Below are 15,083 nucleotides of genomic sequence, written 5' to 3' on the forward strand. Positions count from 1 at the left end.
TCCCAAGGAAACCCATTTTGGCTGCTTGTACCCTGGATCTTGTTCTTTCAGTCATGACCCAGCTTTTATGACCATAGGTGAGGGTAGGAACTGACAGGTAGACCGCGAGCTTTGCCTTCTGGCTCGGCTCTCTTTTTGCTCACAATGGTGCGATAAATTGAATGTAATACCGCAACCGCTGCGCCAATTCTCCAACCAATCTCCCACTCCATCGTCCCCCCACTCGCGAGCAAGACCCCAAGGTATTTAAACTCCTTCACTTGGGTTAAGGACTCATTCTCTACATGAAGAAGGCCCTTCTTTGGTTTCCCGCTGAGATCCTCATCCCAGCCGCTTCACACTTGGTTGCAAACCGATCCAGTGAGTGCTGAAGGTCACATGCCGATGATGCCATCAGGACCACATCATCCGCAAAAGCAGCGATGAGATCCCCAGCCGACTGAACTGCAACCCCTCCGCAACCCAACTACGCCTCGATATCCTGTCCATAAATACTACAAACAAGATTGGTGACAAAGTGCAGCCTTGGCGGAGGCCAACCCTCACCTAGAACGAGTCCGACTTACTGCCGAGAACCCAGACAAAGCTCTTGCTTTGGTCATACAGAGATTGGATGGCCTTGAGAAGGCAACCCCTCACCCCATACTCCCACAGCACCTCCCACAGTATCTCACGGGGGACCCAGTCATACGCCTTCTCCAGATCTACAAAACACATGTAGACTAGTTGAGCATACTCCCAGGCTCCCTCCAGGATCCTTGCGAGAATAAAGATCTGATCCTTTGTTCCACGACCAGAATCTGCATTGTTCCTCTTCAACCTGAGGTTCAACTATCGGCCAAACCCTCCTTTCCAGCACCTTGGAGTAGACTTTACTAGGGAGGCTTAGAAGTGTTTGACAATTGACACACACCCTCTGTTCCCTCTTTTTGAAGAGGGGAACCACCACCCTGGTCAGCCACTTCCTGCCACACCATCCCAAGACAGCCCCTGTCAGGTACAGGTAGTTCCTGACAAAGATGCACAATCAGATCTATCAGATTGCTGGCCTTGACTTCTTAAAATCCTAACTCTTAATATACAAGAGTTTTGTTATTTGGAGCCTTTCAAGTGTAATTGAGCAAAACAGTGAAGGTTATAGATATCATTATCACAGCTCGCGGAATCAATTTGAAATGGGAGGCAAATATAATTATGTTGTGCTGGTACATTAATAATTTCACCCAGTCACACCGCAAGGCTCTTCACACTTACAGTGCTTGTACTGCAGGCAGACCATCCATGTGTCTCTGCAGTAAAATTAATTTGCCTTGATATTTTTCAAAGAGCTAATTTGCAGGCTAATTAATCTAATCAGTCTGGATAGAGAGACAGACAGAGAGAGAGAGAGAGAGAGAGGCTCAACCTTCTCTGTCTCACTCAAGAGAAGACACCTGTAGACACACTGACATCTTAACTAAACATTGTTTGCCACACATGGAGTACTAAATAAAAACAGGTACAGGTGTACACGCACACACACAAACACATACACACACACCAACCTCACCCCCCCTCCCCACAGAATCTTTGTCATCAACACTTGCAGCACGGCAAAGGGCAGGGAAAAGGTTACAAGCGTGAGTTAGTGGAAAGGTCGAGTTAAAGGTCCTGCTTTATTTTCTTCTCTCTGTCCGTTCTGTGGCGGGTAAGGGGAGCCTCCCAATGAGAGAGAGAGTGAGAGAGAGCGAGAGAGAGAGAGAGAGAGAGAAAATGTTTAGTTGACCTTATTTTGATCCATGCCTCTCAGAGAGGATTAAGAAAGAGAGGATTAATCCTTCAGTAACGGTATTTAAAGGATGCCATATTTGATTAAGAAAATAAAGACATAAATGGATCAACTCCCCCCACTTTCCCTCATTTTAAAAACAATGCTGCTGAGTTTAAGCCATTATGGTGTAGTCAATCTGTCGACTATGCAGGACTGCTTTGGTATTGTTTAATACAGTCAAAATGAAATGGTTTGACAGGAAGAGGAGTTTTGATGGTGATTAGGATATCCAGCCGTGGAGTGGATTGCAGTCATTTGTGCTGTTTGCATTGCTGTCCGGCTGCATGCTTAGTCCAGATTTGTCCTAATTTAGCTCCAAGTAGAAGTCTTCCCATAGTAAGAAATTTTGATGCATTTAAACCCCAACTTTCTTGCGTTTTTCACACATAATGATTTAGCCTCAGAGCCCCTGCGTGTAATTTCCTTTGCCATTATTACTGAATGCAATTTAATTTTGGTTATTAAAGGGTTGGTTCTCCTAAATTACAAAAATAATAACAGTAGTTTTTTCGTGAATATAGCCGACACAAAGAATTTTCTTTGGTAGAAAGTAGTTCCAAAACTGTTTAAGGAGCGGGGTTGTTCAAAGACAAGATAGAAAGGGTTACAATATATTCAAACGTATGCATGAATGAGACATTTTAGACACTTTTTTCTTATAATTAAAGAATGATGTTTTTTCATCTCCTTTTAAGTAAATGGTTCTTGTTTCTTCCAGAGCTCATCCGTGTCTCCCTCGGCCAGTTTTCGGACCCGAGAGAAGCACAGGAGTTCAAGTGATTACTCCTCCGACAGCAAGAAACAGAAGACAGATGACAAGGAGTTGGCCTCTACACGCTATGTGAGTCAACATATATATTACCTTTCCTGATATAAGTATATTGTTTAAGTTAGAGTCTTGTGTGAGATATCATTGAACTCAGCAGAGAGTTCCTTTGTCAATGGTGATGCTTCGGCCCGCCCCCCTATGCTTAAGCTACCGCACCCTTCCATAACTATTACCCGTTTATTTTAGACTATTGTGTGAGGTATAATTGAACTCAGCAGAAAGTTACTTTTTCATAGGTGACCAATTGAGCTCACTCCACCATGCGCGCTGTGTCCAACTGTTGCGCAAATGCAGGGTCTTGTGGAACAGCATCCGCCAGTAACCCTGACACGTGCAGAGGAGCAAGGGGCCATCCAACGCTTTAATTTAAACTTATTTGTGAAAGAAAGGCTGATTTGCTTTATTTGATTGTTTTTTGATCAACAACATTTCTTTACAACTTTGACTCAAATCTATTTTGTAGTCCTTGGTTCCAGTATTCACCATTTTAGAGAAGAACAACAACAAAACAAAGACATCCTGACAGACAATAAAGTTATCTTACATGAGCCACATTCAAACCCACACTTTCTTTCTTATTTTGGACAAAACGGTGAGAGAAAGAACCAACATGTTAAAGGACAAAGCTTGGATTTGAGCTTAGTTTCTTTCAGTTCATTATATGTTCTTTAGCCATCTGGATGATACACAACGGAACCATTTATACCACTTTAATCTGATAATTAAAAATGCAAAAATATAAAAGAAGTAATGCCACAGGAATGATTAAAGTAGTCTTTATGGTCTTCTCTCAGATCATTTATGAAATCCTTGATTTTATGATTACTCATGAATGAATGACTAATTTCTTTTTAATGTGCCATATCAAATAAGTGGGATATTCATTTTAATGGAAGCACTGAACCTACTATGTATTATTACTGGTAAAGAACTTAGGTCTACACACAGTAGACATTTTTAACGCCAGAAGTCCAGCCATTTTATAAAAATGCTGATGCCAATTCGGTAAATATGCTTGTTTATAGTGTTCCGTAAATTTAGCACAAAAACATTATCAACCATTTTCATCATGTAGTGAACGTCAAAGGTGTGTCTTCTATGTGTCCATCTTAGGAAAGCGATGGAGAGAAGAGTGACGACAACTTAGTAGTGGATGTCTCCAATGAGGTACAAAACGATTTAGGCAGCATGGTATATTTTGTGTTAAAAAAAACAACAACCCCTCTCACTCTCTTATCTTTCCCTTTGCTCACTCACCACAGGATCCGGCGTCTCCTAGAGGAAGTCCTGCCCACTCACCTCGGGAGAACGGATTGGACAAGAGTCGCCTGTTGAAGAAGGATGCTCCGCTGAGTCCGTCCTCCATCGCTTCCTCCAGCAGCACACCTTCATCCAAATCCAAAGAGATTAATGTGGTGAGTCATTGGGGTAATTATAGCCCTATGATCTTCTTCTTCTATCAAATCTCTAGGGTTTCTATTTTTAGGCATTCACAAAAATGTAATCATTGTAAGTAAGGTATAGAAAAGAATGAAGGTTTGGTGTCAAATAAGAAAAACTCCTGTTAGTCAGAAGATAATAAATTAAAACACCCTGGATTATATCAGGTGGAGAAAGTGTTTCATACATATTTAATAGAATATCAATTTTGTGAGTCATGAACTCTCAGCTTCAGTCTCAGCATGAACAGTTCCTGTATTGAATGTTTTATGCAAATGGATGCATGTGTCTTTTATCTCTGCAACCCTTCTGCAAAGAGATATCTGCTCCATCTGAATTAACTGTTTACACTAGTGTTTAAACCTTTCGAGATTAAGATTTAAAACTCTTTTTGTTTTGTAGAACGAGAAGGCCACCACGCCTGTATCCAAGTCCAGCACCCCCACATCCCGCTCTGATGCCCCAACACCCAGCAGCACCTCCACCCCGGGCTTGAGGTCTGTACCCAGTAAACAGCCAGGAGTCGAGACGCTGGGTCAGTGTTGACAACAGAACATTAATCTTCTCTGCGTGCATCAGTGAGATAGTGGATTTGAATCAGTAAGAAGTTTGACTAAAGTAGATGTTTTTGGAAAATGTTTTGTCTTGTAGTTCCTGGTCTCCGTACGCCATTGGCGGTGCCGTGCTCATACCCCAGTCCGTTTGGAATGGTTCCTCACCCGGGTATGAACGGAGAGCTGAGTGGAGCCGGAGCAGCCTACACCGGCCTGCATAACATTTCTCCACAAATGAGTGTGGTGGCTGCTGCTGCAGTGGCTGCTTATGGACGCACACAAGTGGTACCCAAACACACAACACACACACACACACACACACACACACACACACACACACACATTGTATATGTATATATGCATACCAACATATTCAGTCTGAGTATGGCTGAGTAATGTAAAGTTTTGTCCGCCAAGGACTAGTAAACTAAATAACTGGGTACAGCTTTAACAGGGAAAAATAAAATGAAATCATACATTTTGTTTAGGCATTCCAAATATTTCAATTATAGTAATAATTGTATATATACAGTATGTGATACTGTACATAATTATGGAAGAATGTGTATTATTTTATTGTGAGAAATGTAAGCATTCAGCATGTCAACAAATTGGCTTTAGGAAAACCTTCCTACTGAGAATATATAACAGAAATATAGACACTGATCATGATAGCAGCTACCAACAGCTCTAGTCTTTGTGTGATGATCTGTATTGTACTCTAAACCTGTATTCTTTAGGTGGGATTTGATCCTCACCACCACATACGTGTCCCTGGACTTCCTCCCAACCTCTCGGGCATTCCTGGTGGAAAACCGTATGTTTCCTCTCTGTTTAATAAATCTCCATTTATTTCCTCTTCTTTGCAACATTTGCATGTACCTTTGCCCACTTGTCTACCTCTCTTTTCTCCACGTGACTCTTTTCTTTCCTCTAGAGCTTACTCCTTTCATGTCAGCGCTGATGGACAAATGCAGCCTGTGCCTTTTCCTCCGGATGCACTGATTGGCCCGGGCATCCCTCGCCACGCACGACAGATCAATACTCTCAGCCACGGGGAGGTGGTCTGTGCTGTCACCATCAGTAACCCAACGCGTCATGTCTACACCGGCGGCAAGGGTTGTGTCAAGGTGTGGGACATCAGTCACCCGGGAAACAAGACTCCTGTATCCCAGCTGGACTGCCTTGTGAGTGCAATGACCCTAACATACATGCAATGTGACTTCATGGTTAAAACACAGATTATGTTTTCTACTGTTTAACCTGTTACCTGCTAACAGCAACTAGTTTAGGCATTGGTGCTTTTATAATGATAGTAAATAAAGTACTTCTGTGCATCTGGTACATTAGAACAGAGATAACTACATCCGTTCCTGTCGGCTGCTTCCGGATGGGCGGACTCTCATTGTCGGGGGCGAGGCGAGTACTTTGTCAATCTGGGATTTGGCAACACCAACTCCACGAATCAAGGCTGAACTAACTTCATCAGCACCTGCGTGTTATGCTCTGGCCATCAGCCCTGACTCCAAGGTCTGCTTTTCCTGCTGCTCTGATGGAAACATAGCCGTGTGGGATCTTCACAACCAGACTCTGGTTAGGTATGAAGCTGGGGAGGGTGATGTGTGAGGGTTTTGATTATTGCTGGATGATAAAAACAAAATTTGGAAAGTCTTACCAACTTAAAATCAGTTGTTGGAACGTCACACTGTACCATTAAACTGAAAATAGCTACAACAACCAATGGCATCTAAACCTACTTCTTAAGTCTTACGGTCCAGTCCAGAAGTCCACAAATGATTTGTCCACAATACTTTGCAATGCAAGACAGTCATCAATAAGATACAATATGTCATTAACCTTTAACACACCCCTAAAATGGCAGATGATTTTTCAAAAATGTTTGACATTGTATTGTAAATATTGTTTAATAATATTTAGGTAATGAACAGTGCCTTCTTGGGCTTTTTTGCTCTCTTTGCACATTCAAGTTATTTTGAATCCATCTATTCCTTAATTTAAGTAGCTAGTTAGTAACAAACACAAAAAAAATATTTTTTGTGAATATTGGAATGAGACTGAACTGCCGTAAATCAATATTGTATTCCTATTGTTTTGCTTTGTTGTTTTAAATGCAGTGTGTGTGTGTGTGTGTGTGTGTGTGTGTTCTTACTGTGCAACCCCAAATCCTGACTTTATCTGACACATTCTCACAGATTCTTATAAGAGTTTGAGTTAAAGTGGGACATTGTGAAATAATTTCTGACATGTCACTCCATTGGGTGTTAACTTGGCTTGTCTGACTCTGTGTTTTTCTACAGGCAGTTCCAGGGCCACACCGACGGGGCCAGCTGTATAGACATCTCTAATGATGGGACAAAGCTGTGGACTGGAGGCCTGGATAATACTGTGCGGTCCTGGGACCTGAGAGAGGGACGGCAGCTGCAGCAGCACGACTTCACCTCCCAGGTACACAAATACACCCTTTCTATTAATGCTGCAACTATACCTACCACTTTTAGAGGGCATCATTTGCCAACACTTTAACAAGCTGATGAAATGCTTATACTCACCATTTTTATGCTAAATGTCTGTATCGACCAAAGTTTGTGTAGCAGTAGAGAGGAAAGAAATGTGCAGGTTTAAGTAGCAAACAGAGTTTTGGATTGCACTGTGTTTCATTATTATTTGCTTCTTAAAGTAAAATGCACAGATTGTTGAAAAGACAAGTCACAGCTAGATACAGTTTGTGTGTTTACCCTCTCTGGCTTTGCTTTATTGAAGTAATTTATACGCTCAGTTCAGAACATTTAAGCCACCATAAAGGCCAGACTGTGTTCTTTTTTTTCGCCCAGTGCTCAAAAACCTTTAATGCTAACACTGGCAGGCAGTAACACTGGCCTATTATTGAGAAGAGTAGCAATAATAGACCATTACTGCAATTTCAAATTCTCAGTGTGCACAGGAGGAGGTGAGTGTACATAAAAGAGAGCTCAGAGAGGGCTGGGCGGACAGGGAGAGACATGGCCAATAGAGGGCTAATGCTATCTGTTCCAACCCCTCCCCCCCCATGTTTACCAGATTTATTAAGCCATCAGGTGTCTTCATTATCTGTAAAAAAAAAAATTGCTATGATTTGTTTAAAATGAGAACTGACTAAATCATTCACGCACCTCATATCATAATGGATGATTGCTGGTAGTAGGGCAAAATACAATTTTAGAAACTGAAACAGATCTGTTTTGACAGATTAGTATGAAATGCTAATGATGGTGTAGACATGCATACAGTGGACTTTTACATAGATTTGCCTGCCCTAGATATGTTAATATCAGTGGCAACCTTGGCAGACAAACACAATCATTATGCACTGAAACAATTCAAGACTAAACTAATAAAATAGATGGTTATGTGTTATATTTTTTAATAAACTATAGGACATTATAATTGTTGGGCTTCGTTGCAGATCTTCTCACTGGGATACTGTCCAACGGGCGAGTGGCTGGCAGTTGGGATGGAGAACAATAATGTGGAGGTCCTTCATGTTACCAAACCTGACAAGTACCAGCTCCACCTGCATGAAAGCTGTGTGCTCTCACTCAGATTTGCTCACTGTGGTAAGAATCAACTATTTTATTCATATTTATAAACAATATATATATATATATATATATATATATATATATATATATATATATATTTTTTATGTGTCAGCTTTGTGTAGGAGACATGATTAAAAAATGTAAATGAAGGTGATTTTCAGAGGAATCATTGTAAAGCTAGAAAATCTATCTGCAGGAACAAATAGATGATTTTTAAATTGACCAACTGGACAATAAAAAACGTATTGTTTTATTTTGAAGCTGCCAGTTTATCCGTATTGTACATAAATAATGTAGGATCATACTTATGTTAAAAAAATGTATTTATAAAACAAAACAATGCTGCCATTTGAGTATTTGAGCATTATGCACTGGTTAAGTATTTATCCCACTAAGACTGGATTTAGTTTCCCTTCAGTCATTAAAATTAGAAGCTGGGGGCCCCTCATTTCTCTCATTCAACAAAGTCTGGTATCATTCAAGACAGTGGCAATATTTCACCCAGTTACAACTTTTACCTTGCACTGAATATCTCAATGTTTGACTGAGAGTTACCCTATCTACATTGTTTCTTGAATTTCAACCTATAGCAATTGATGAATCCTAGATCGAAGTGTTCCAAAACAATGAATCATTATTTCTCATTAAGATTGGGCTAATCAAATACATAGTTACCACTGTACTAGATAGATGTCTTCAACCTTGTACACGTATATCTGGGCCATGTTCGGCCCCGACAAAACTTAGCAAATGGTTTATTTAAACCAAGGTGGCCAACCATTAATAAAAAAACATAAAGAGTATTCATGAAATCAGCAAAATTTCAAAGTGGCTTGTTTGGTGCATATTTTACATGTAGCTTTCAGTCCAGACCCCCTATTGCTAGCAGATGGGTCTGTCCCAAAAGAAATTGCACAATCCCCACAGTTCGTTACGTCAACCTGTTACATTGTGAACATTGAGCTATTTAAGCTCTTTTGAATGTGCACAGATTCACAAAATGGATAACAACAAGCTGAGGATGAAAATATAGAGTGAAATTTGCTGTTGCAACATTTCTTGTAAATCTTGTAAAGAATTTCCATGCGTAAAAATGTGCCCAGTTTTTCGCACCCTCTTGACCATGCGGGTGATGTTTTGTAACACTCCCAAGGCTTTGCAGACTACATTTTAGTGACCTCCGAAGGTAATACAAAATATCACATGGACAAGGTACTCGGAATGCAGAGCGCACAGCCTGCCTCCAAAACACCTGCGGCACTTAATTACCCTGATGAAATCCAATATGACTCCAATCCACTACCTGTTTGTTGGACTTAATTAAACTATTGAGACAATGAATAAATAGCCCTACAGTTCCCGATGGCCTGTGTATTGCAACCAATCAACAGCATGACAGATTTGGCATTGCTCAAAGACTTGGCAAGAGCACCTTAATCTCACAATCACTGAATTGTGACTTTGATTCTTATTTTATTTTACTGTGATTTTACTACTGTGACTGCATCACAAATGCTACTACTTTCTTCTGTGAGTTTTAAACATAGACTATATAAAACCCCAAGCACATCAATGCTCGCTCTTCTCTTTATTGAAGCCTCTATGTTTACAGGGTTGTGGTGATGCGCAATGTGCTAAAGGTGCAAAAAGAATCTATGTTTGGTACTGCCAATTTGTTTAGTTTTGTTATGGTACATGTGTGCAATGAACATTACACATTGTTAGAAAAAAATTGTGTCAGAGAATCGTGATATCAATTCTAAGCTAAAAGATCACAATCCATATTTTCCCCCGAATCGTGCAAGCCTAGTTGGGGGTATGATGAATAGTCACAATTATAGTAATAACAAACATAATGGAACTGTGACTACAAATTGTAGTGGCAGTAATTCCGTTGCACACCATTCGGAGGAAACCTGTTGTTCAACCTGAAAACCGTAGGAAAATGGTGCGCAACGACTTCATCTTCTTCTACTTCTATTGACTTTTATGGCGGTTGACATCTACAAGTGTGGAATTACTGCCATCTGCTGGACTGTCCGTTTCCCCATCTATTCCAACATTGCCATTGCTTGTGTGAAAAAACGCAAGACAGAAATTTTCCTGAATGTAGTGCTTGTGTGAGTACTAAAAAACAAAGGTTATCTACGGGGAACTATGTGTGAAAGAGGCTGTGAAGCGCATTTACTGTAATTGAGACATTAAAATTTAGGGCACATATTTTTACCTGATGTGGCCTAATGTAGTTTGCCATCCTCTGCAGGGAAGTGGTTTGTGAGCACAGGAAAAGATAATCTGCTCAACGCATGGAGAACCCCCTATGGGGCCAGCATATTCCAGGTAAGCATGGAACAACGTACCACAAGAACACATACATCCAGGCAGCTGAGAGGCCAAATACAGTATAATATGATTACTAGAGTATTGAGTAATGAGTTTATGGAATTGCAAGACATCAAACACCTTTCAGCTTTTTAGAGGTAGAAGGTCAAACAAAAGGTTAAACACACAAGTGGCGGTGCTGAATACAGCAAAATCAGATATCTTAAAGGTAAAAGTAACTGTAGGCTATATGAGGGCCCCACACATTTGAACAAGAAGCCTTTATTGGTGTTTAGAAAAGATACAGTTGCAGTGGGAGCTAAATGTGTCACTGCCCACTATACATATATTTTTTGACTGACTGGATGCCGAAATAATCTAAAACAGTAAATAGTCTACTGTTAAACACCTATCTTCCACACACATTGCCTTCATCCCTTCTTGGCTTTTTCTCAGTTTGTGCACCTTTTACATTTTCACCCATCTTTTATTCCCCTTACAGTCAAAGGAGTCGTCCTCAGTGCTGAGCTGTGACATCTCCATAGATGACAAGTACATTGTGACGGGTTCAGGTGATAAGAAAGCAACTGTCTACGAGGTCAACTACTAGGCTACACCACTTCTATTCAGGCACTCAGCAGTGCCACCAACACCTATGTACAATTCTTAATGTATAAATTGAATGGAACAAACCAAACAGACTCTTGGACAGGAGCGTTTTTGAACTTCAAAACGGATACGCAGGACCGAGCAGAGATTTTCTTTTTTTTTCCTTCTTACTTGTGTCTTCTTAATTGTCTTACTTTGTTGTTGTTATGAGGATGAATGAATGTACATGTGCACTGAATCTGGAGATGACATTGTTGGCCAGATAACATTCCTAAACTTTTAGGCCTCTTTTTTACCAACATATATGCACAGACAAGCAGCTACCACACAAGTGTAGTTGTTCACATGCTTTCCTTTCGTACTTTGGTATACCTTAAGGCTATAAAAACATCGTGGTTGGATCATTCCCGGCTGACACCAGAAAATTTGGAGATCTTCCAATTTGGCACAACATAAACATACTTACCTAAAAATGGCAACACTTGAAAGGGTTACCATTGGTTCTTGTAAATATTGCGGAAGAAGTTTCTCATCAAAACCTTTTTTTCTGTTTCGAGTCTTCTGCCAACCTTGCAACTGTTTATGTGCTTGAATGCATCTTTAGCTTTCATTTCTGTAGATGCACATGAAAAACACACAACAACTATATCTAAGGCATTTATTTGCCAACATTGTATTGTTTTGATTTTGTTTTAAATGACCTGGACAGCTTGAATTACTACTGTAAATGCAGTATTGCCATTTTTTTTAACCTTTTGGTTCTTTTTCCTGCTTGCCTTCAGGCACTTCATGTTAAAGGTGCACTATGAGTTGCTGCATGGTTTCAGAGCAATTTCATTTTTTTTTCAAATTGTGGGCATCTCTCCACTAGCTGCCTGCCTTTAAATACACTGTGGAAAAGCCCAGTCTCGGGAGAAAACTCTGGGGTCGTAAACGTCAAACAAACACGAGGGGCACAGGCTGTGCACCAAAATACAACAAACCAGCTATCCAGCAGCTACTCTCAGATACAACTCCCGTTACTCAATCAACTCTGCTCAGTGTTGCCGCCGGATCAAGAAGAGATGCGTACGATTTGATACAAAAATGAAATCACGCTGAAACCATGCAGGAACTCATAGTGCACCTTAAATACCTCATACCAAATTTGCCTTTTTATAAATGCACTTTTTGTTTATGTTTGTCTAAATTAGTGAAATCAGCATTCCACATGTGAAAAACATCAGATTTTCATGCCATTACAAATGCATGCTGAACATAGAGATTACACAAACGAGATACAGCATGTTAATTAGTGAGCTGTACAGGTGCTAGTAAGCTGATTATGTTGCCAGATTTTTGCTAAGCTAAGATAACCAGCTTTAACTCCATATTTACCTTTTACAGAGAGTTTGTAGATCTTCTCATCTAACTCTCAGCAAATTATCACATTTCCCAAAATGTTTAATTATTACTTAATAATTGAGTCTATTACCTTTAGCATTTATTTTCTACCTAGTCTGTTAATACAATATTTTTTCTCTCTATTAAATCCAAGGGAGGTGTGAGCTCAGTCACTGTGTGTGTGTGTGTGTGTGCGTGTGTGTGTGTGTGTGACCCAGCGGGAAAAAACTCAGAAGATTGCTCTTGGTCCCTTTGCTACTGTGTAACCTTTGCTCTTGGTTCTGCCCTCTCAGTTCAGACTCCCCTGGTTTGTCACTGGATTCTGTGTGACAGATTTCAGTGAAACTGTTTAATTGGTGTTTGGAGGTCAACCAGCTCTCCATTTCCTGCCTGGAGTTCTATGTTTGGACTTTTGGAAACTTTTCTGAAAAACAAGTGGTCAACGATAAGCTTGTGATTTTTCTTGGATATACTTCTATTGTATACTTCTATACTTGCTTGTAGAAATAACACAGTGCCTTTATGCTGCTGCGCTTCTGACTCCATTTCATCCTGCTGAGGGTTCAACTACATAGAGATGAAACGTGATGGACTCTGCTATTAGGTTTTTAAGAAAATACAGTTTTTGAGTACAACATTTAAGAATGAATTTTATTTGAAAAGATTATCTAGTCCAGTTTTTATTGATTGTCTAATTGTTCACTTTTAAGTAATCAGAACTAAACTCTTCTTTGTTGCCCGCTTTGCTTAAAGCGTCCATATTATGCTCATTTTCAGGTTCATAATTGTATTTTGAGGTTGTACCAGAATACGTTTACATGGTTTCTCTTTCCAAAAACACCATATTTTTGTTGTAATGCACATTGTTGCAGATCCTCTTTTCACTCTGTGTGTTTAGGTCTTGGTTTTAGCTACAGAGTGAGGTATCTCACCTCTTTACTATAGTTGTTGGGAGGCGCGAATGCGCAGTAGATAGGTAAGGCTCACATCAGCTAGCAACTGTTTTTTCCAACTTTGGTCAGTACAAAGCAGGATTAGCTGGGAGACTTCTATATAAGAGCGCACTTGTGGAATACCTGCAGAACAGGAACATACAAGTAGTTATTTTGTAGATTATGGTGAACTAGTGTGTGTTGTAGCAGTGTTGTGCCATTGAGAAGTTTCCCAAGTTTATGTGTGATGAAGCACCAGAAACAAAAAAATAACACCACAAATCCCAGAAAAGGCGATTTTTTTCATAATGTGGGCACTTTAAAACATGCACAGGATAATACACTATTCGTGGCTACTGCTGTCTCAGTCTGATTGTTTGAAGTATGGTGGCATTAACAAGTTTTTCAAGCTATATTATTTACTGTGCATTTTCTTTCCGCTTTGAAGGTTTGCTCTTGCTATTGCATTTCTGCTGCATAATCCCCAATGCCCAAATAGCACTCACCTCACTTGTATTGTTATTTTAACCTCAGGAGTTACATATTATAGCTTTATCTTCCAGTTCTATAGCCTAGAAATCAAGACGCAGCTTAGCGGCAGCACAATTAATTTGCAGCTAGGGTCAGTCTAGCAACTCTCTGTTGGCATGCAAGCTGGAAAAACCAAAATCTGGTCAGGCCAATCACATCGTGTATAGAGTCAGTGGGCGGGCTTAACACAAGGATGGCAGAGCTGGGACAGTTCCGCGTGAATTCCCTGCTACTTAAAAACAAAGAAGATGGCTGCTGCTGCTGCTAGCAAATAGTGGTCTTTTGAATCGGCTTTGGCAGCGATTCTGGAAGACTTGGAGATAAGCACTGAAGTCAATCTTAAAAAAGGAAGATGTGTTTGTAGTTTTTCCGGCAAAAAGTTTTATCCATCAACAATCGTTGCTCTGGTTGGTTGTAGTGCTTTCCTACTGCGTGTAGAGGGAATTTGAAAGACAACTGTTTATCCCGCCTCTCGGATTGAGAACTGCCAGGGGAGCTCCCAGACCCAACATCTTGATATGGGTCTGGCTTGTCAGGCTACCAGTTCTAGACTCCTTGAGTGCAAAAGACGTGCTCAACCTGTACATCAAGAAGGAAAAGAAGGTAGCAATGAGCCAAGAGAGATTTCCAAGTTTTTTTGTTTATGGGATTAAAATAACATAAGGATTGGTTAAGCTTTCTGATTTACGGTTTGAACTGAAAAAAGGGTTCAGTGTTCATGTCCTTTTCTTTGGTTAGCTCTCCTGCTTTACCTGTGCTTATCCATGCACCTATGTGTTGTACTTTTCTTTTTTGTCTGTCATGTCTACGTACCTTTGTGTGTTCATAAACCAAAACTGGATAGCGTCTTTGAGTGTTTAAAAAGCGCTATAAAAATAAATGTGTCATTATTATTATAACTAGTTCTAACCTGCCTGACACCTAACTTCCTGTCTGATAATTTTACTGTAGGTTTGAATAGTTAGATATTAAAATCAGAAAAAGATCAGTGACATGTGAGCCTGGAACACTCATGCAAGTATTGTCTTCTCTAGGTTTCTGAGCACGCCCTTCTCGAGGTAAATGCCAATAAGA

At 40.2% G+C, this 15,083-nt stretch overlaps 1 protein-coding gene across 3 annotated transcripts in view; it reads left to right on the forward strand.

Annotated features, from left to right (window-relative positions):
• The window catches only part of LOC117944226 (transducin-like enhancer protein 4), a 33,507-nt gene extending 20,305 nt beyond the window's left edge, over positions 1-13,202 (forward strand). For all 3 annotated transcript variants that reach the window (XM_034870839.1, XM_034870840.1, XM_034870841.1), the window contains 12 exons: positions 2,529-2,651; positions 3,753-3,806; positions 3,902-4,054; positions 4,482-4,614; positions 4,731-4,918; positions 5,374-5,450; positions 5,571-5,820; positions 5,984-6,231; positions 6,952-7,099; positions 8,097-8,247; positions 10,496-10,572; positions 11,057-13,202. In XM_034870839.1, the coding sequence (XP_034726730.1) occupies positions 2,529-2,651; positions 3,753-3,806; positions 3,902-4,054; positions 4,482-4,614; positions 4,731-4,918; positions 5,374-5,450; positions 5,571-5,820; positions 5,984-6,231; positions 6,952-7,099; positions 8,097-8,247; positions 10,496-10,572; positions 11,057-11,164 (1,710 nt within the window). In that variant the 3' untranslated portion in view covers positions 11,165-13,202. The remainder of the gene's footprint in view (positions 1-2,528; positions 2,652-3,752; positions 3,807-3,901; positions 4,055-4,481; positions 4,615-4,730; positions 4,919-5,373; positions 5,451-5,570; positions 5,821-5,983; positions 6,232-6,951; positions 7,100-8,096; positions 8,248-10,495; positions 10,573-11,056) is intronic.
• The last annotated feature ends 1,881 nt before the right edge of the window (positions 13,203-15,083 follow it).

This window comes from Etheostoma cragini, chromosome 5 (genome assembly GCF_013103735.1).
Source record: "Etheostoma cragini isolate CJK2018 chromosome 5, CSU_Ecrag_1.0, whole genome shotgun sequence".
Classification (NCBI taxonomy): Eukaryota; Metazoa; Chordata; class Actinopteri; order Perciformes; family Percidae; genus Etheostoma; species Etheostoma cragini.